A 23,556-nucleotide genomic window follows, 5' to 3' on the forward strand; every position below is an offset into this window, starting at 1 on the left:
GAGTATTTAGGAGCAGTTTTCCCCTACAATATGTTTTTCAAATGTCATTTTTAAATGATTAATATTTTCCTGTGTTTTTAAACAAAATACAGATTCTGTTCAGTACAGTTCTTTTGAAGAAAACATAATTGTTTAACAGTTCAAAATATGTTTGTATTTTAATACATATTGTGGTCATGGAAAATAGGTTAAAATCTGTCAGTAGAAAAGTCAATTACAGCTAACATTTTTTGGAGTGCTCACTATGTGTCAAGCCTCCTTTTAGGTGACTTGTATTTATGCACTCGCTTGTATTTTGGGATGGAAATTTAAGTGGCAGCTTCAACAGAGGCTGAAAAAAGTAAACCATGTCTTAACCATAGAGAAAAATAAAATGTATTGAAAAAAGTAAAGAAAAGGAATTTGTGAGATTATTTTCATTAGGTTAATATGTTTCTAGATCACCATAAGATCTGTTTTATTAGGTTAAAAACAGTAGTTATGTTTATTAGTTAGTAGAATAAGGAGAGTAGCTAACAATTTGCTATTTTTATCAGCCTCTTTGTAATGTTACTTAAATATCTTACATTATTCAATTCACAAAATACTCCTTTCAAAATTTTTATTTTAGAGATAATAAAACTGACACAGAGGAAAGTAAATAAATTGTCCCAAAAAACACAATTTATTTTAGTGGTGAGGTAGGTGAGATTGGACCCAGATTGTCCTATTGTTCTCTACTTCAGATCCCAAGGACTCAACTAATTAAGACATATTTATTATTACTATTATATAGTTAAACTATACAGACGTCTTTTATAGATAACTTCATATATTTTTATATTTCTTCCTATACATCATATATACCTTAATAAATATAAAATTTACCTCATACATATAAATGTATACACAGATATACATTATTTAGCTAGTCAGTCTGCAACTTGTCTTGGTGAATAGAATAGTAACTCAAAGGAGGTACACAATAGATATAATAGTCTAAAAGTTATGTATTTTAGTTCTATGACAAAGAAGGAAATACAGGCGCAGGTCACTCTAGGCCTAAAACATTCCTCAAGACTTAAAAATAACAAGACCAATGAGGTTTCCTCCTGCAAAGTATTTAAATTATAATATGTATTTTTTGATGGTTGAAAGTCCAACTGTTGATACCTAGAGCCCTCCCGAATGGCACCTTCCTCTTACATTGCATTCTAAATCTCCATTGAGTCATTGTACACTGACTACATTTAAAGCCATATATTGATTTGCCTTAGTGTTGGTTTTAAGCAGCAGCAGTAGTAGCTCTGTAATCCAGGCCCACATTTCTATTCACTTATTCCAAAGTACTTATTGAACACCTTGATGTGCCAAACAGTGAGTAGGTACTGTGGATGTAAAAATGAATAAGAAATGAATCCCCTTTATGTATTTCAAAATAGAATATGGGGAACAGCTATATGTACATCAAAATTATACTGTACTGTGTCTCATGTTTACAGAATGTCTTAACAAGGGGCTGTGGTAACTCAGGGATGAAGTGATTGAAGAAATATTAATGTTTCATACCATGTGCCATTGGACTTAGTTGATATATGTGAAGGGGGGAGGGGTCCCAATCAAGAGAACAGGGATTTTCTGTAAGAGGGAACCTATGCTGAAGCAGGTCCAGGAAAGGCTAAAAAGTTCAGAGTCATGAGGAGTTAGGAAAACAGCAGCTTTTTTTTTTAATATATTTTATTGATTTCTTACAGAGAAGAAGGGAGGGGGATAGAGAGAAACATCGATGAGAAAGAAACATCGATCAGCTGCCTCCTGCACACTCCCCACTGGGTATGTGTCTGTAACCAAGGCACATGCCCTTGACCGGAATCGAACCCGGGACCCTTGAGTCCGCAGGCCGACGCTCTATCCATTAAGCCAAAGCGGTCAGGGCAACAGCAGCTTATGAAATGGAGGAGAAAGTGTTGGGGTCAGACTATGAAAGAGCTTGAATTTGTTCTCTAAGCCAGTGGTCTCTATAATCTCTCAGTGTGTATCTCTATTATCAAGAATCCCCAGTATATTCATATGTATCTATATAGAGAGAAATGTATATGCACATTATAAAACACACATTAAAAGCACTAATTTCAAAAGTAGAATATAAAAAAAATAACCTGAGATTTCTTCTCCCAACCCAATGTATCATTCTTGGTCTATGCACCCAACTTTAGAAATTACTTCCTTAGGCAATGAAAATACAAGAGAGACTCATAAACAAGGGAATGAGGGTATCAGCTTTTTCTTTTTCTTTTTTTTCAAGAGACTAACTCAGGGCTCTAGCTGTAGTGGCTCAGTTGGTTGAGCATTACCCCAGGTCACCATTTGATTTCTGGTCAGGGCACATGCCAGGGTTGGGGGCTCAATTCCCAGTAGGGTGTGTGCAGGAGGCAGCCAATCAATGTTTCTCTCTCACATAGATGTTTCTCTCTCTCCCTTTCCGTTCCTCTCTCTCTCAAATCAATGAAAACACACTTTATTTAAAAAAAAACAAAAAACAAAAAAAACAGGAGACTATCTGAGGGAGAAGTGAGGAGAATCTATTGAAAATGGAAAACATTGGTCAAGAAGATGAGATGAAGCCTCCATCACTGGAGCCAAAGAGCTAAGAACCTGGGTTAAACCTGGAGCAAAGGCCGAAGGCCAAATAGATCCCCTGTGGGTAGGGAGTGGAAGTGCCAGGACCACGCTGAGGTTCTATCTATCCATCTGCCAGGGCTTCTCAGAACCATATATACACAGTTCCTCAGGGAACTCTACCTCCACAGGCTTTAAATCGAGACTTGTTAAGGAAAGCAAAGACATGGAATAGAGAGAGAGAGAGGAAAAAAAGAGAAGTATATAAACAAAATTTTAGTGAATAAGTGGCTTTTTTATCATCCTCTATATTTCTCTATGTTTTTAAAATATTTTAAAATAGAAATATAGATTATTTAGATGCTAACATTTTTAAATCAGCCTCATTAACAGAGAATTTCAATGCCTGTGATTACTAAACACTAAATTATCCTTATAGAAACTAAGCAGTTTTGTTAAATTCAGTGAAATGTTGACAAGTGAGATTTTCATACCTTAAAATGACTAAACATTTCATACATCTGCAGATAGGTGCAAAATTGCTATCAACTCCCCTCTTCTGTTACAAAATTAATGAGTGTTCAGTTAAGCCATAGCAAAGAATTTTCCTCCTGGCAGGTTATAAAAACATTTTCTAGCTCAAGTATGAATGCAAAGTCTTACCTGCGATCCAATTACTGAAAATATGCACATTTTTAAAAGATGATGAATGCCACACATAGTAATTCTTTTTATTTTTCTCATATTTAAAACTCCTATCCTACCTTATCAAGTCCTATCTTATAATGAATGTTTTCCTAAGGGAGGACTGAGGAGTAATTAATGATTAAATTCAGAACATTCTCATTTCATTCAACTACTTAAGGATATAGAGCTCCAATCAATTCTGAATATCACTAAAGTACTCAACCAATACTACTGTGTCTTCGTCACAAGAGATGATTTTGTCCAAAACTGATACCTCAAATTATCTCCAGAAAAAGGGATTTGCTTTCACTGTAATAGTTTTTCTGTGTTACATAATAATGCTGGGGTCTGAATTTCAGTCTCTGATTCATGGTCCATTCATTGTAGTCTCAATATAAGGGAAACATAGTGTTGGCAAGGAAATACTAGTACACAATCTTGTGAAAATGCATACACAGAACCATAGATTAATGAAATAAATAATCATTGAGGCACTAGAAGTGTATCCATTATTCTTCTTATATACAAATTAATAATTTCATTTTATTTTTCCCCTTTCCCTTTTAAAATCCCCATTAGAATTTACTGTATTTTGTAGGTACTTCTAAAATGTGTAATTAATTTGCCATTAATTTTTATAAATAAAAAATAATCCAAAACTGGACTTCTGACTCTAACATAAATAGTGCCATTTAAGAATTTTTTCTTATATTTATAGAACAATAATCAGAGGGTTCAATTATAAATTTTAATAAAATAGATAAAAATGTTCATGGGCTCATAGGACAATAAGCCACAGGGAAGAAACTACAAATATCAGAATTATTGAAGCAAGGAAAAAATTTTCTGTAGATTCTGTAGAAATAATTTGTATCAAATATCATAAGATTATATTTTATATTGTGGACTTTATATATCTGCTTTTTTGTAATTCTATTTTTCCCACTTATATTTTGCAGTAATATTTGTAACTGGTTGAAAATTAATTCATTTTACATGACTTCTAAAAACGTCAATTATATTGGAAAAAGCAATGGATACTTCAAATTAAAATGCCATCATACTACATTTTCATCAGACTTAAAAATGCATGCAGGGAACAGCCTTGAACGCTTGAAGCTTTGAGGTTACCTAGAAAAATTACATTGCAGTCATTGGACTGTAAAGAAAGCTCAATCACCATTTCTTGCTCATCATTCTTTATAATTGATGATACCACTATATGAAAGGGAATCTACCATAAACTGGAATCTTGGGTGGGACACAATTTCCTTAACCTCGGGTTTTCTATACAGCAGTATGAAAAAATGTCTATTGATAGCTGTCTATCTGTCTTTCAATCTATCTCTTATTTACCTCAGTATTATTGAAATAAGCACAGTGGTCAGTGTGTTTTTAATGCTTTGTTTGCATCACATAATAAATGCAAATGATCACAAGGAGGACAGCAGGAGCAGGAGACCTGTCCTTGCTAGAAGAAGGGATGATGTTAGTCTGCTTCCTGGCTTCTGAATTCTTACAACAGCAAATGTGCTTTTCTAAATCTCCCTACTTAACAGCAATGTTAATCCTGTATCTATTCATATATTGCAACCACACCAGAAAAAAAAAGTCAGGAAAGGGGCTAATGCTAACATATTCCATCCCGAGTTGTGTAAGATTGTAGGCAAAATTGTAGTAAATTCTGCACAGTTTTTCACAAACTCATCTGTTCAATGCATGAGAGAGTTGGGCAGTAAGATTACTGGACTGGGCAAAAGTCTGATGATAAATTTGGTTGAGAAGCTTCCTAATCAGTTAATTGAGTGAGCATAAAGATTCAGAGGAATAACAGATTCCTGACAAATTATCTATTGCTGCATTCAAAGTAAATTTTTAAAGAAAATTTGGCACATGGCATCTATAAAGTAGGAGCCAAGTCCTCCTTCATTTGTTCAAATAAAAAGGTCACTGAGTTACTGAGTACCTTACATGTGCCAGGGATTTTCACAAGGCAGTGTTTCTCAATCCCTAGTATGGCTTAGAATCTATTGGGAGGTCTGAAAAAAATCAATGATGCTCATACCCCACCACAGACTGCATTCAATACCACTCAAGTGATTCTAATGTGCTGAGAACCATTCAGCTAGAGGTGGAGCATCCAGCTGTGAACATATGGACATGATTTCAACTGTCACGGAGCCATAGTTCTTTTCTTTCTTTCTTTTTTAATTGACTTTAGAGAGAGAAACATCCATTGGTTGCCTCCCACAAGTGCCTCAACAGGGGATCAAACCCACAACCTGGGCATGCGCCCTGACCAGGAATGGAATGCGCCAACTTTTGGTGTACAGGAGGATGCTCCAACCACTGAGACACACCAGCCAGGTCAGGAGCCATAGTTCTTGAAGTAAGAGTTGGATCATAAACAGAAATAATTTTAGATGGTGATAGGATCCATGATAAAAGCAAAACAGCTGGTTATGCTTGGAGAGGGACGGGAAGGGTTGGGGCGAGCATTTTTGATTGGGGGGCTAGGAAAACTTTCTAAAAAAGGTGACATTTGAACTGAGACCTAGATATCAAGAAAAACGAGGCTTGCTATGATCTTGGAGCAGAGCTTCATATGAGGAGAAAGCAGGTAGTGTAAAGGCTGGAGGTGGTATAATCTTCATGGAGTTGAACAAAAGAAAGGAGGCCAGTGAGCATGGGGTGAATGGTGTGATGTGATGAGAGGCAGGTCAATGGCAGTCAGAAAGGCCTGTTGATCATCTTGCATTTTTAAATTAAATAAGAAAGCATGGAGATTTTTGTACAGGAATGGCACGATCTGATTTACATGGTTATAGACCATTTTGACTTTGTGGAAAGCAGAATGTTAGGTAGGCAAGAGAAGGTCATTAAGAGACTTTAAATGGACCATGCTAGAAATAATGTGACTTGAATAAGAATGGAGCAAGTGGAGAGAGCAAGGAATGTTCTGAACATGGAAAAAAATGCTGATAACAATGAAGCTGGGTAATGAGGTTCATTAGGCTATTCTATTTTTGTGTATGTTGAAAATTTCTCAAATAAAAGTTGTCTAAATACAGGGTGGGCAAAAGTAGGGTTACAGTTGTGAGTACACAAAAGACAGAGTTTATTCTTGTATTTATTATTCATTAATTATTATATTATTTTCCATATGAACTGTAAACCTACTTTTGTCCCACCCTGTATATAAAATGACTTAGGAATTGCTATAGACTTTTGAGGGAAAAGGTTTTGACCCAAGAATCTCATATGCTTTCTAGTTTTATGAAGGGAACAGAAACACTTTCACAGGTATGTAAGGACTTCAGTAATTTTTGAATTCTTTTATTTATTTACTTTTAAAATATGTTTTTATTGATTTCAGAGAGGAAGGGAGATAGAAACATCAATGATGAGAAGGAATCATTGATCGTCTGCTTCCTGCTCGCCCCCTATTGGGGATTGAACCTGTAAACCTGGCAATGTGCCCTTGATGGGCATCGAACCTGGGACCCTTCAATCTGCTCTATCCACTGAGCTAAACTAGCTAGGGCTTTTTTGAATTATTTCAGACAGACTTTAGCAGATAGAAAGAGTAATAAAAACTCAAGCATGGAAGAGTTGTGTATAGTAGATTTTTCCTTATTCAGTTTGGAACCCAAACTCAAGGAGGATCAAGTTGGATTATGTGTTAGAACATTTATACGGCCTGATCTTTGTCCTTAGATTTTGATGCTTCCCCTGTATCAGGAAATGTCACATCCTTTAATCTACAATTTATTTGTAAATTAAATCTTTATTGTTGAAAGTATAATATATGTCCCTTTTTCTCCTCCCTCCCCCATTGACCTCTTCTAGCCAACCTCCATCTCCGCCCCAGGCCTTCATCACCCGATTGTCTGTGTCCATGGGTTATGCATATCTATAATAATCTATAATAACAAAAGCATAATATGCTAATTAGACCAGACGTCCTTCTGGACAAAGCCGGGGCTGTGAGGGAAGCCCAGGTCCCTGGTGCCTGCCAGCGGCCGTAGGGAAGCCCAAGTCCCCGGTGCCAGAGGGAAGTCAGTGCCAGCAGCAGGGGGAAGGAAGGCCTACTCTTGCACAAATTTCGTGCATTGTGCCTCTAGTATGCATATAAGTTCTTTTATTAATCTCTTCCCTCCCACCCACCCACCCCCACCTTTCCTCTGAGATTCCACTCTCTGTTCCATGCTTCTATGTCTCTGGATCTATTTTGTTTTAGATACAATTTCTTGCCAGATTAATAACTTCTACGATCATTTAGTACTCTCCCTAAAACTTGGAGGATAGATTCCCAGGAAATCCATACCCTCAGTGCTCCTCTCCTTGCACATGGGTTTTTATCTCCTCATGTCATATCAGAACTGCAGTGAATTTACTTACATTCCAGTGGGACAGGACACTGTGCAGCCTAGTTACTAGTATTTTAGGGCATTTCAGTTCTAAGGGAACTGGTCCTACCTGAAGATATTTCTGAGTGCTGATTCACTCTGCTAGCTTAATTCCACTGACATTTAATTAGAAGCCTAATTTATTGTACATCACAGCGAATACTTCTGATGGATGTGTTGCAGATTGGTACATAAAACTTGTTAGAGCCAAAGTCTAAAGTCGTGCAAGTGAGTCATCCCCTCTCTGCTTTGCAGAAGAGAGATGCCTTACTTTCTCCTCTCTGGTGATTCACCCTTTAGGTGAGCCAGTTCAAACCTATTGGGTATATGTTCAGATGCCAAATGCTAAGAAAACATTGCCTATTTCCTTTCTACCTTTTTTTATTATCATGAAGGCACTTTGAAGTTAGCCAGAATAGAAACTTGAGGATTTTAGAAGACGTGAATAGTAATTTGTATTTGTGGGATAAGTGAGGGTCATTCCCCATATATACTCAAGCCTACCAAAGCCAATAATGAGTTCTATTATCTTCCAGAACTTCATTAAATGTCTAAACTATTCACACAATTGAATACTGTGTTGGGAGTTTCACTATTTTTTCCCTTTAACGTAAGCAGAAAAGCATAGAGAAACAAATAAGTCATATTCTTTATAGAGAATTGTTATTGATACTCATCTGCATCTGTTAGATTCATATTGAATGACCCAAATCACAGTTATTTAATTAAGAAAGACTACTAAATTGTCCTATTGTTAATAGTATCTTTCTGTCATTTTTAAAGTATCTTTTATTCAGACATGTAACTGTTCCTGTTTTAACTATGATAAATATCAATATACACAGATGTGTTTAACATTTCTAGCATATAGTTAGTAAAATGTCTTATAATTCATTATATAATTGATAAAATATACACAAAATTAACAGAGATTATTTGTAGGAAGTGGATATTCTAAGGATTTTTTAAAAAATTTACTTGCATTTTCTAAATTTTCCACAATGACATGCATTATTTTTATGATCAGCAAAACTGATTTTAAAATCTTGTGTGCATACTTTTTAAATACCCTATTACAATTATGCTAAAAATCAAAACATAAGAAAATAGAGCAATATGTTAATGGTAGTTACATCTTAGTGGCATAGTTTATAGTGATCTTACGGATTCAAATATTTATTGAACAAATAAATAAATTTTCTTCTTTATCTTTTCTAATTTTAAGTAGTTTTTGTTAATGAGCAAATATTGGATTCTTCTTAGGAAAGAAGTCAATAAATCATAACATTGATATTAGCCCATAAGAACTAATAATGCCCCCCCCAAAAAAACACATTTTATTGATTGCCACCACCTAAATTGCCAATAAAAATATTGTATCTGTATACAATATACAAACATTGCTATCCAAATAATTGTGTATAAGTTTTGTCCTTGCTTTTGAAGTATTGTTTGAATCCTTTATTCTGATCTCTCTCTTTTTTTGTTGTTTTTAATCCTCACCTAAGGATATTTTTTCATTGATTTTCATAGAGAATGGAAGAGAGGGCATGGGGAGAGAGGGAGAAAGAGAAACATCAATAACATTGATGTGAGAGGAACTGTGATCGGTTGCCTCCTGCACATTCTCCAAATGGGCCTTGGATTGAACCTGCAGCCCAGGTATGTGCCCTTGACCGGGAATGAACTCTGTGACCCTCTGTTGCGTGAGCTGACAACACTCTAACCACTGAACAATGCCAGCCAGTGCATGATCTACTCTTTCTTTTACAGGTTAATATGTTTAATATCTTACATTATTTAAATGTTTTGAAACATGGGCTGAAAAGTCAGAATGCCCTGGTTTCATGTCACAATTATACCATTTTCTAGCTATGCAATTTTAGGTATATTACCTTTCTATGATTCAGTGTTATTATGGTAAGTGGACCATTGGGTTTCTATGAGAATTAAATAAGATTACTTAAATAAATTTAGGTAAATCATTTAGCATTGGGCTTTGCCTGTAGGAAGCATTCAATACATATGAAGTATAATTATTTTCTTATCTTTGTTTCCTAATAATATAATACCTGGAGTACAGCTCTAGTTCACTAAGCAGATGTTGATTTGCTTTGACTTTAAAGAATTCCAATTTACCTCAAACTTAAAGCCAGAAATTGAAATGACAAATACCAGGTAATTCTTATATAGTGAGTATACATTGAAGAATGCACTCGGGTATTCTAGAGTGTAAAAAACAAACAAACAAACACAAAACACCAAAAAACTGTTTCTCTACTAACATACTTAGGTTGTACATTATAAAAGCAATTTTTAAAAAGATAAAAATAGCTATCTTGACTTATGCCCATACCTATGACCATGGATAGTGGTGTTTTGCAAATAATTAGGCACCAGCATCTACTATAAAATTCTTCTCCCACACATCTCTTCTATACTTGTCCCTCTTCTGCCTTTAAATTTTACTCTTATAATATCAAATAGGTGCCCATTAGACAGATTTTCAGATGGAGGTTAACATGCATAATCTTAAAAAGCACAAGTAATTGATATTGCCAAAACATTATATGTTTTGCATATTTTTTACTTCACCTATATATTGGCTAGAAAGAAATCAACTCAATGCTCAGCCTGCTCTGTGCTTCTCTTATGTCTTTATATTGCTCCAGGTTCTTGGTACATAGTACCTTAATATGCATTACGGAATATTCATTGAGTGAATGAATATATAAATAAATGAAGTTTTGAAACTTTTCTTTAAATAAGGTGAGATGGGATAATTAATTTTTGTACAGACGTCTGTCAAACTTTCTCTGAAAAAAGAAAGCAGACCATACCACCAAAAATGGACAGTATATAATTGTAATATGAGTGTTTAAAAACTCATATGTGGCAGTCATGATCATGGAGCCTTTCCTATGCATGAATTAAGGAAATACAGTTAAAATTGTTGGAGGAGTTCTATTATTTGCAACATGCCACAAAGATCAATTTTTAAAATAAAAGTACAACTGTTTTTGGATAATGTATTTATTAAATAAGTCCAGTATCTAGGTATTTGCATACCAAATGAAACCTGGGAGCCTTTATAATTTTTTAAAAATTCATCAGCCACTATTTTCTCATAGTATATACACAGTTGAAAGCTAATTAATCTTATTCATTAGCTGAATTTAAGTCTACAATATCTGCATTATATGAAATTACATTTGTATTTATATGAAATTACCTATGTTACAAATTTTAAAGGCTTTAAGGAGAAAAGACAATTCCTGTTTTAGCAGTACATGATTTACATACTTGTGTACACCAAAGTTAACTTTAAAGGCATTTAAAATGTTCCAAGCCCTCCAGGGTGAGCTTACTTAACAGGTTAATTTATTCTAATATTATATAATCAAAACAGAATTCGGGCAAACTATATTTGAACTGAGATTAACATAATGAATGCCTTTAATAGAAAGTCTTATCATTTTCTCCCTACAATTATCAAATGTTCTGACTTAAGTGACAGTCAAACAAAACAGAGGACAATTATAAAAATTCCAAAGTATTGTGAAAACATTATCCTTCCATCTTGAGGGGGAAAATCATCATTCCCCCCAGGGGTATGAAATGATTTTCAGCTTAAATACAATGTACATATAATAAGGATCATTTTTTTTATTTTATGTGGTTTTATGATGAAGTATGATTTCCTACTATTTAATAGGTGTCATTGGAAAAGAAAAGAAATCGAATTTAAAATAGTCCTGCAAAACAGGATTTGAGTGGTAAGAGCTTTCCAAAAAGGTTGGAAGCCACTGTGTCCACTGGGAGTGAGAACTTTTGCAGGACCAGGCAGCTCGAGCTCAAGGCCTTTGCCTCACCTCTACTCCCAGGGCAGAGCTAAAGAGGGAAGGAGTAGTATTTCTTTCAGGTTTTTCTTCAGAAAAAATTCAAAGGATATTTATAGCTTAAGGAAAACAAAAAGAAAAATAAAGACTAGTAAAAGACAGGTATAGTAGTGCTTACTTTGTCCAGAAAAATTTATATATCATTAAAAAACTGGGATGATTTAGGAAGCATGTGTGTATGTATGGTAGTGGTGGGAGTGTATGTGAAAGGCGGGGGGGGGGGGGGGGGGGGGGAGAGCAAGAGAGAGGATTTGCCTGATAATTCTCTGAACTTGAATCACGACCACAATACTCTGAACTTGAATCACGACCACAGTTATAATTAAAGCTGCAACCCTGAGCTAGCTAAGTGTAGCCTTGGTGCCCCCTGATCTTCATTTCAAATGGTCAGTTTCTAATACATAATAGCTTGCTCCCTGTACAAATAAAAAGGGGATTGAACAAAATTACATATAAAGTTACTTTCAGGGCTTAACTGATTATCTTAAAGAAAGTAAACTCTCAGTAGTATTTTCCTTTTTTTCAATTGTACAACTTTTCTATAATCCACCTTTACATTAAGTTTATTCATAAAATATCAATGTATAGGATACTGCCATTGATTACTGTATAACAAAGTTGTGTTTACTACTGAGTAAACAAGTCACTATTTTTAATTATTATATTAGAAGGTCTAGTTGTGCATACTGTAAATGCTGTAGTTGAGGGGACTCCTTTCCTATGAGCATGAAATAATTCAGAGGCGGCCTCACAGTTCTGCCTGGAAGATGTCTAGAGTTTGCACTAGGGCTCATGCTCTTCTCTTTGCAAAGCCCTTTCTATGCCCTCGCTCTCAAGACTGCTTAGCAGAGCAACTGAGAACTCAGTATGCGCTGGTTTTACGTTACTCATCACTTTATGTCTTCTATTGTAGTTAATTATGCATATGCTTCATTTCCCCAGCCCAAATCATAAACACAAGAGAGGAAAGATGTTTATTTACTTTTGAATCCTCCTCATGTCTACCACAGTGCACTGAACACAGGCGCTCAATAAGAAAAATTTGTAGAGAGACTGAAAAAATGCTCTTATCCCACCTCAAATTTTTGCCTCCATTATGGCTAAATTGTATTTTATTTATTAAATTAAAAATTTTAAATATTAAAGAAATGTGCCATACTATATTATGGCCATATCATATTACAGCAATCTTTGAAGAAATCCAGAGAGAATAAACAAAAATAACTTTAAATGCATTAAAGATGAAAGAAAGTATTTATTTTTAATATAAAAAATGGCTTAAGTGCTATTGTAATACTTCATATATACATTCATGAAACAAATAGGAATAAGGATAATTAAAGAGAATATGTTCTCAAAAGCTTATAGAACTACCAGAGAAAGAGATATTTAAAAAATATTATATTTCCAGATGTCTGAAATGTAGTTTTAAATGTAAAATCATTTTAGATAATTTTGAAAAATAAAATTATAAAATAGCTCATTGATTTCTATTTTGAAAAGCTTTATTTTGATATGACAAATATTTTTTCACTCTAATTTAGCACAGCAAAATTAAAGTAAATAATACAAAGGTACACTTATATAAAGAACAATGTAAAATTAGATATAACTTCTATTTTTAAAGCATATGGTAGACACATAGAATTTCAAAATTATCAAGTTCCTTATCTTTTTATTATTATTAAACTAGAGGCCAAGTGCATGAAATTCATGCACGGGGTAGGGGGAGAGGGGAGCGGTCCTTCAGTCCTGCTTGCACCCTCTAACAATCCAGGACCGCTGGCTCCTAACCACTTGCCTGCTGGCCTGCTTGATTGCCCCTAACCACTCTGCTTGCCTGCCTGTTCGCCCCTAACCACTCACCAGCCTGCCTGATTGCCTCGAACCACTCTGACTGTCTGATCGCCCCAACTGCTCACCTACCTGCCTGATCACCCCTAATTGCCTCTGCCTGCCTGCCTGATCACCCCTAACTGCCTCTGCTTGCCTGCCTCATCGCCCCTCATTTTACACTTTTATTATTATAGATAATTGCCTTGCTCCAAGTTTTAAGGACCTGCTTGTCATAGAGATAGAAAAGTTTTAATTTTTACTCTTGATTATGGCAATTAACTAACACAGATGGCCACCAAAAAGGTGACTTACCAAAGGGTGTATAACAAACAGTGCTATTAAGTCCTCTTCCATGAAAACGTGCAGGTGGTGCATTGCATCTGCCTGGGTACATGAAAGAGTGAAGTTTCTGTCTGTCTTTGCAATCATATGAGCAAATTGTGTGAGACCCCAGCCAAGTCTGGTTTGGTGCTCACAGAATAATAGAGCTCTTTTTTTTTTCTTTGCTCCATTGGTGGAGATTTCCTAGAAGTTGCAGGATATTTTCCTTTTAATTTTTCCTCCACACTCTGACTTATGTCTTTCACCTTTGCTTTCCCTCCATTCTCCCACCAACAACAGTAACTTGCTACAGGCTCACTTCACTCGAGTCTCTAGGAGATCCGCACAACATGTCTGCCACCAGAACCACGGTTGCCAGCATTCCTGGTGCTCCCCGTGCTCTCAGCTTCCGCTTCCAGTCCAGGGGCTGCCACCAGAACTACAATTCCCAGTATTCCTGGTGCTCCCCACACTCTTGGCTTCCACTTCCAGCCCGAGGCCCCTCCCGTCCCCTCCCTCCACATGGCCGGGGTGCCAACACTGGGCTCGTGTTGCTGGGGCAACGCCGCCAGCTTCCTGCCCCAGCCACTATGGGCACCGCCATCTTTGTTGTGGAGTGATGGTTAATTTACATATTACTCTTTTATGAGATAGGACAAGAAATGTATCGTAAAATGTGTACAATGTATAGAAAATAGAAAAATCAACCACACTTGCCAGAGACCAATTCCACCATGTCATAATTTCAAGAGTTTCATCAAAAGGTTGAAGAGACTTAGGGACTCAACAGGGTTGAGTCACATATGTAGTCACCTGTTGGAATGGCTGAAGGCATTTCCCCAAACCTGAAAAGGGATTATTCTTGGCTGCCAGACAGCTAAAAGGCATCTTAATCTATATGTTATTGCCTCCTACTGGCCAAACACCTGAACAGCCATAGGCTAATTCTCCCCATTCTGACAGTGGACTCTGTACCAAACCCTGACCCTTTGAAGTATATATCTCAACCTCGCCTCAGGAAAAGTTGTGTTAATAAAAAGCATGGGGTCCTGGGGACAGAAAGAACCTAAGACCTTAGATCTTAGCTCCTTTAGCTAAGCTCCTCTGACCTCCAATGCCTTTCAAAATTACATCTCATCTCTGGACTCTTTATTAGTCTCTGGACTCTTATTTATCATCTATGCACAGCCTTCTCCAGATTCCTGAACCCTTCTAGATACTGGAACTAGAAACCCAGCACACACTAAAATAGTTAAAGAAGTTATATGGATTCCCAGAATGTAGAGATTAAAATTTGTATATTCTTACACTCATTTTATGCAACTATGTGAATATAGTATACACATCATGCTATTTATAACCTTCTCTCATTAAAATGTATTTTCCATCTCTCTAAAAGTAAATACCCAAAATATAATTTTAATAGTCATACAGAATTCCATATTATTCATGAATCATAATTAATTAACCAGCCTCCTATTATGGGAATTTATATTGTTTCAACATTTGAAGTAATTATAATGCTGTTATTGTACATAAATCTATAAGTATTATTTCATTAAGATAACTTGTTATACACACATCACTGAGTTCTGAAAGAATGTTTATTATAATTTAATATTTTCTTGATGATTCTAAATAAATTACCATATTTATTGTAGTATACAATAAGATGGTAAGAATTTGCTCTAGGTGCTGAATATCTGAGCTGAAATCCTGGTAGCACCACTTCAATAGCTGGATGACCTCAGACAAGTTATTTAGCCTTTCCCAGACATACTGATTCCTTTCCGAAATGAGTTCAATAATAGCATATATCATATAGATTATGAAGATGAAATGAGAAAATCACATAAAATGTAGAGTCTTTAGTCTTATGAAAATGTCTTAACTTTATGTTAACTATGCCATTTCACCAAAATAACAATAGTAGTAGATACTAAGAACTGCTATATAACATGTTAAACTATATATATGAATTTTATAAAATTAGAAATTATATATCCTTTTATATTATATACAAATGAGAATAACATGTTAAAATTATTTTATGTATTCATTCTATATGCATATATAAATGTATAATATTTTGTTATTCTTGTTATTGTATATTCTTTGTCCAATTTATCACACTTTATAAAACCAGTCTCTTTTTTTGGTCTGATATTTTTTTTTGCTTAAAATATTACAACAAGTAGTATAAAACCACTGTCTTAAAAGGAGTCCCCCATAAAATACCCCAAATAACCAAAGCAATATTGCAGAAAAACAAAGCTAAAGGCATCAGAATCCTGATTTCAAACTATATTACAAAGCTATATAATTAAAACAGTATGACATTTCATAAAAACAGACTCATAGCCCTGACTGGTTTGACTCAGTGGATGGAGCGTCGGCCTGTGGACTGAAGGGTCCCAGGTTCGATTCTGGTCAAGGGCATGTACCTTGGTTGCAGGCACATCCCTGGTGAGGGGTGTGCAGGAGGCAGCTGATTGATGTTTCTCTCTCATTGATATGTCTAACTATCCCTCTTCCTTCCTCTCTGTAAAAAAATCAATAAAAATATTAAACACACACATGCACACACACACACAAATAAGATAAAATAATTGCAAAACATATATTTGATAAGGGTTAATATCTAAAGTTTATAAAGAATATATACAACTCAATAAAAATTCAACTTAAAAATGGGTAGGTGGGTATAAATAGATATTTTTCCAAAGAAGACATACAGATGGCCAACAGGTAGATGGAAGGTGCTCAAAATCACTAATCATCAGGGAATTCAAATCAAAACCACAATAAGATATCAACTCATAGCTGTTAAAATGGCTAGCATCAAAAAGTCAAGAAAAAACAAGTGTTGGAATAAATGTTGAGCAAAGCCAAGACTATGTACTATGTAAATTTGGTTCAGCTACTATGGAAAACAGTATGGAAGTTCCTCAAGAACATAAAAACAGAATTACCGTATGGTCCAGCAATTCCATTTCTGGGTATTTATCCAAAGAATATGAAATATATATATATATATCCCCCTTTTCATTGCAGCATTATTTACAATAGCTAAGACATGGAAGTAACCTAAGTGTTAATTAACAAATGATTGGATAAAGATGCCCTTAACAAAGAAAATCAAAGGGACATTACAGAACATGTAAGTGAAGGCTGCTGGCAGTTTATAGTTGGTAAAAAGGGAGAGCAACAGGTATATAGCCAAGAAACTTTTCAAGTCCAGCTCAATTTAAAATATAGTTTTCAATGACTACATTATTTTCCTCAAGCAAGCAGATTCTTCATCAGCAGACCATAAATAAATAAAAGTAAAATACATGGAGCTTCTTTCAGATTAGGGTAATCCTCAAAGAATGAATTCAAAACAACTTAGTTGTGACAAGAGTAGTAAATGTTGATATTCTAAGGAAAAATCAGGACAAGTCAGGATAAAATGATGAATAGAAATCTAAATAACTGCTGAGATGAAAAGTTTTTAAAGGTATAAAATATAAAGCAGAACAGGTAGCAGCTGGGTTATATCCACAATAAATCCAACATATTTGATTACCATATCTTATTTTGAATTCCATAACTTAAAAGAAATTAGAATTTTCCAGAAATACTTAGAGAGAAATTCCAAAGACTTTAAGGATTAGAAAGAGGGCTTCTGAGGAATAATATTTTAAGTGGTCAATTTTAGAGAAAAGACAGATTCTTGTTAATCAATGCATACCCTTTATTTTGTGGATTGTGAAAAAGTTACAACTGTAACGAATGCTACATAAGAAAAGAAAGTCTTATATTGCAAATTAGAAAATTCTAAGAGAGGAGATCATAAAATATCAGTCTTGACTGTCAAGGACAATTGCGAAATTGCCAATTTTTAAAGATGGGATTATCGCTTGGCTAATGCACATCAGCTCTTGCCTGAAAGCAGCAGAATAAAGTCAATGCCATAAAAAGACACCTTATATTTTTTTTTTCCCAACGGGCAACAAAACAGTGATTAGGCCAGGAAATCAGGTCCAGTATTAATTACATAAATTAAATAACCATATGTTATAAAGGTAAAGAAAATTTAGTATATCAAGTAAATGATATATGAAAAATAAGTGCTAGGAAATTAGAGGTCTATGCTCATTATTCAGGATCTGGACAAATTAGAAAAACTTACAATAACATGGTTTCAGTCAAGAATGGACCATTAGTTTAAATAATTTAATCATTCATGTGTATTCCCTAAATGATTCCATTGAGAGAAAATGGCTGACCTACCCCTTTCAAGGAATTCCCATTACAAATCCAGTTCTTTAATATAATCTAAAGCTTCCAGGTTGAAAATCCACCAAAGTCACAAAAACTTTATGGAGGAGAGAAACAAGTTCAGTGTATTTTGGACAAGCCAGAAAACCAGGGGAACTCAAGGAAAGACAACAGATAAGGAAGGATGACCAAAGACAAGTTAAAAGATGAGCTTCCCATGATAGCCTTTCCAAAAATAAGTTTGACAAGGCCAATGTTCCTGGAAAAAATATGTAAAATATTTTTTTTATATTGTGGGTGTTTAAGATGATATGATAACTTTATATGATTCAGAAGAAAAACTTTGTGCCTATTAACCAATTTGAAATGATGATCGTGGCATTCCAGTTATATTCAAGCTACCGTGCTAGGGCTTATGGAATTTACTGAGTATTTTTACAGCATGCCTGGCCCTAAAACTATGTAAGTTGTTAGAAAGTCATGCCATTTATGGAGCATTCAGTAACTCTGTTAACTACTCCTCAGTTCTTGCTGATGATACATTTCTAAATCTACAGAGTGAAATCAATAAACAGGAGGCCCTACAGTGTGGAGTATTAATGTTGGAGCACATAATAAATTCCCAGAGCTATCTTCACTAAAATGCTATAGTCAAGGAGTTACTGAGTTTCAGAGAGCGCTCTGTGTAATAGACTGATCTTTTTCAAGGCAAATGCTGCAAACTCTCTTGTCAATCAATTTAATAACAACTGTAATTCAAAGAGGTAATCACTTGCTAAAAAGGGAAAATATAAGTTTAAACCCTCCAAAGATGGAGTCCTCAAGTCACAATGTAATGCCACATGCATATAGGCTTTATATTTATTTTATTCGAACCAAATGTTCACAAACAGGCTCTAAACAGTGAACACAATTTTAAAAAAAATGATATGGTTCATGTTCTGGTAATTTTCAGGTAGAAAACTGCAAAGAGAAAATAATTGCAACCAGAGTATTGATCCATTTTATAGAACCTAAGGACTTTGACATTCATTTTTACAATTTTCTTGTTTTGTTTCCCCTCTCTTCTAGGCTATCTATTAGAACTGAGCACTTAAATATACTTTTATATTTACTGGCCCAATAAGAGTGCATTAAATTTATGACTCTGTAGTAAGTTCTAAAATGCTAGTTTTAAAGCTTAAAGAGAAATCATCTTGCAAAAATATCAAAATACAAATTTCCCATAAGGGAGGACAGGGGTAGGTAGGAGGTGGGAAGAGATCAACCAAAGAAGTTGCATGCATATATCCATAATCCATGGACCCAGAGAACAGTGTGGTGAAGGCCAGGGGCAAGTGGTGGAGGCAGGCTAGAAGGAATCAGTGGCGGGGGCAAGGGGAGGGAGGGCAGAAGGGGACATATGTAATACTTTCAACAATAAAGATTTAATAAACAAATAAATACATAAAATGCTAGTTTTAAAACTTAAAGAGAGATCATCTTGAAAAAATATTTGCAGAGAAAGACATTGATGTGAGAGAAAAACACTGATCAGTTGTCTTCCGTACGTGCCCCGACCAAGAATTGAATCCACAATCTAGGTATGTACCCTGACCAGATTTCAAAATACAGATTTCACTATCTTGGATCTTTAAATTTATGTTTTCAGCTTTATTTTTATTATTATATTAAAGTACACATGAAAACTGCGCATATTTAAAGCAGATAATTTAATGAATTTTGAAATATGTGTACATCCATGAAACCATCACCACAATCAAAATCATAAATATTTGTTACCCCCACATTTTATTTTATTTTATTTTACTGTATTTTTAAATATATTTTATTGATTTTTTACAGAGAGGAAGGGAGAGAGATAGAGAGTTAGAAACATCGATGAGAGAGAAACATCGATCAGCTGCCTCCTGCACATCTCCCACTGGGGATGTGCCCGCAACCCAGGTACATGCCCTTGACCGGCATCGAACCTGGGACCCTTCAGTCTGCAGGCCGATGCTCTATCCACTGAGCCAAACCGGTTTCGGTGACCCCCACATTTTAGAATTCATCATGTCTCACTTCTACTCCCAACCCCCATTCCCAGATATCCACAGATGTGTTTTTGTCATAAGGTTTAGTTTGGTTGCATTTTCTAGACTTTTATGTAAATAGAATCATACACTTGCACTTCTTTTTTAAAAAAAACAAATCTGGCATCTTTCATTCAGCATAATTCTTTTGAGATTCAGCCATGTTATACGTGCATCAATAGTGTCAATAGTTTGTTCTTTTATATTGCTGAGTAGTATTTTGCATGGATACATCACATTTTGTTTATCCTTTCACCTGTAGATGGGCATTTGAGTTGTTTTTAGTTTGGGTTTTTTACCAAAAATGTATCTACAGATACTCATGCGTAAGTATTTATATGGACACATACTTTCTTTTCTCTTGGGCAGATTTCTAGAAGTGCTAGGGCTGGGTCATATAAAAAGTATATATTTAACTTCTTAAGAAAGTGTCACACTAGTTTGCAAAGTGTTTTTTACCATTTTGCATTTGCAATGGCAAACATTAGAATTCCAATTGCTGCACATCCCTGTCAACACTTGGTGTGCTGTTGTCTTTTTCATTTCAGCCATTACAGTAGGTGTGTAGTGGTATCCCATTGTGGTTTAATTTACATTTCCCTAATGACTAATAAATAATGACTAGTAAATAACAGGGCAACTTTTTTTAACTTGTTTGCTATTCATATATATTCTTTTCTCTTTTTAGTTTGTATTTATTTTTTAAATTTTATTCACAGTAATAGTCACTCTTTTTGGTACATAGTTTGTATTGACTAATTTTTAGTCAAGAGCCATGTAATGCTGCCATGATCAAGAGAGAGAGAGAGAGAGAGAGAGAAGAGAGGGGAGGGGAGGGGAGGGGAGGGGAGGGGAGGGGAGGGGTAAGGGAAAGGGAGGGGAGGTTAAGGGAGGAAATTTAAATTAAATTTAAATTAAAAAACATTGATCAGTTGTCTCCCATACATACCCTGACCAGGGATTGACTACACAATCCAGGTATGTGCCTTGATCAGGAATTGAACCTGCCACCTTTAGGTACACAAAACCATGTTTCAATCAACTGAGCAACTCAGCCAGGGCCTTATTTTTGTTTGTTTGTTTGTTTTATATTGTTGACACGATTACAGATGTCCCCCATTTTCCACTCTTTGCCCACCTCCACCTAGCCTTATAGTTTTACTTCTTCCAAAGTGTCACTGAAATGGAATCAATATGTAGCATTTGTAGCTAGGCCTCTTTCACATGATATGATGTATTTAAAACGCATCCATGTTGTTGTGTGTATCAATAGTTCATTCCTTTTCACTTCTCAGAAGTATTTCATTGTATAGATTTAACAAGCTTTGATTATCCATTCACCAGTTGAAGAATATCTGTGCTGTTTTCAGCTTTTGGCAATTATGATTAAAGGACTCTCAACACTTGATAAAAATTTGATCAGTCACTTCACTAAAGAAGATATACAAATGACAAATACATGGAGGGATGCTTAATATCAGTGAGAGTAATGCAGATTAAATCACAATGGAACACCAATTCATAGCTATTACAATGACTAAAATTAGAAAGACTGATTTATCCAAGTATTGATGGAGCTGTGGAGCTATTGCAACTCTCACGCTTCTGCTGAGGAAGACTATGAAATGGTATAACCACTTTAGAAAAACAGTTTAGTGAAAAGCAAAGATATTTCTAAACAAAGTTCAATATATAAATGTTAATAGCAACTTTCCTTGTAGAATCACTTTGAAACAACAACAATTAAAGTGTTCATACTGTGAATAGATGAACACAGTATGGTTCCATTATTCTAGTGAAGGCACCAAAGTATAAAGCAACCACTTTTTAAAATGCAGGTATAATACTTAGAACTAAAGAGAATATGTTGTACAGAGTATGTATCACCTCATATTATCTAAGTGACAAATTAGAGTTGTATAAAGAATCATTTCTTTTTCACTATAAAAGGAAATAATATGGTTCAGTATCTTACCTATATATTTGTAGCCTTCTTCCCCATCTACTGTAGGTCTTAGCCAAGTTGACCTAAGTCGCCTATTATCTTTCACATGGGCACCTTTGGGAGGATAAAGTGTAAATAACATTTCAACAGCATTGGACATCGTGACGATTTCAGAATATTTTTCACGGTCATCTGTTAAAAAAAAAAAAGAAGGGGGTTATTAATTTTTTAGACCTTCTTACAAAATGCCTAAAGTAATTCTTTTAAGGGATGCAAATTAAAACTATTTAATAATTTGAGTGCTAATGATTATGTTAATAACATGGGTTTTCTATAGTCAAAGATGCTTCACCAAAAACCTTACTGTTCAGATCATTCCTAGCAAAAATTAAGAAGTAAGGGGTTTACTAACAGGATCTTCAAACACTATCAGTTAAAGCAGTTTTATTAGTAGCTATAGAAAAAAGTAAGATACCAATGAACAGCATTTATATTCTATGTACTATAGCATAACCCTATATATTTTGTAATTGCCATTAAACAATGAAATCTGATTAACTAGGCAAAAATGTTGAGTAAATGTAGAGTTCTATAAACTGAAATTGCTAAAAGAATTAATATTCCTAGGCTGTGATCTAGTAATACATATACAAATATTTATATAACACTATATACTGAGGAGTTTTCCAAATGCTTTAAAAGATTATAACATTTAATTTTCAAAGTAAATCTATAAGGTAGATCCTATTATAATTTCCATTTCACATGAAGAATTTGGGGCCCAGATAAATTAAATAACTTGCCTAAGTATTTTAGTCTACAAATGATGCAATTAGGATTTTAATTAGCAAAGGAAGCTCTTATTTGCAAACAAAAGCTTGTCAACCAAACTGACCTGTATTAACAAGTAGATGAGGAAACTAGAATTAAAAAATAATTTGAATAGACGGAAAAAATCTCTGGTTTATGGCCTTTGGCCCTCCAGTTTATAATTTCAGTGTGTGCTTGATAAGCCACTGTACTAAAATTCAATAAGGCAGGCTCATGAACATTTTTCAGTCAATGTGATTAACCTAGAAACATTTAAAGGAAAAGAAGTACTGATGTGAATCTCCATGAATAATTCTGTTGCACCTTCTTTCCTTCCTCCCTTCCTCCCTCCCTCCTTCCCTTCCTTCCTTCCTTCTTTCCTTCCTTCCTTCCTTCCTTCCTTCCTTCCTTCCTTCCTTCCTTCCTTCCTTCCTTCCTTCCTTCCTTTTTATTTCCATTTATTTTATTAAATATCATATTTTGTGGCATATAAGTAAAGGCAGTAAAACATAATAATTGAATTACTAAGAAAGTAGTTTTGGCCTTAGCTGGTTTGGCTCAGTGGATAGAGTGTCGGCCTACAGACTGAAGGGTCCCAGGTTTGATTCCAGTCAAGGGCACATGCAATCAATGATTCCTTCTCACCATTGAGGTTTCCATCTCTCTCTCCCTCTCCCTTCCTCTCTGAAATAAAAAAAAAAAAAAAAGAAAGA

General features: G+C 34.9%; 1 protein-coding gene across 1 annotated transcript in view; it reads right to left on the reverse strand.

Moving 5' to 3' along the window:
- Positions 1-23,556, reverse strand: part of LOC118658456 (IQ domain-containing protein M-like) — a 250,941-nt gene that overhangs the window by 36,956 nt on the left and 190,429 nt on the right. Inside the window, exon 9 of the mRNA XM_036314006.1 lies at positions 22,064-22,225. Coding sequence (XP_036169899.1) covers positions 22,064-22,225 — 162 coding nt within the window. The remainder of the gene's footprint in view (positions 1-22,063; positions 22,226-23,556) is intronic.

This window comes from Myotis myotis, unplaced genomic scaffold (assembly GCF_014108235.1).
Source record: "Myotis myotis isolate mMyoMyo1 unplaced genomic scaffold, mMyoMyo1.p scaffold_m19_p_6, whole genome shotgun sequence".
NCBI lineage: Eukaryota > Metazoa > Chordata > Mammalia > Chiroptera > Vespertilionidae > Myotis > Myotis myotis.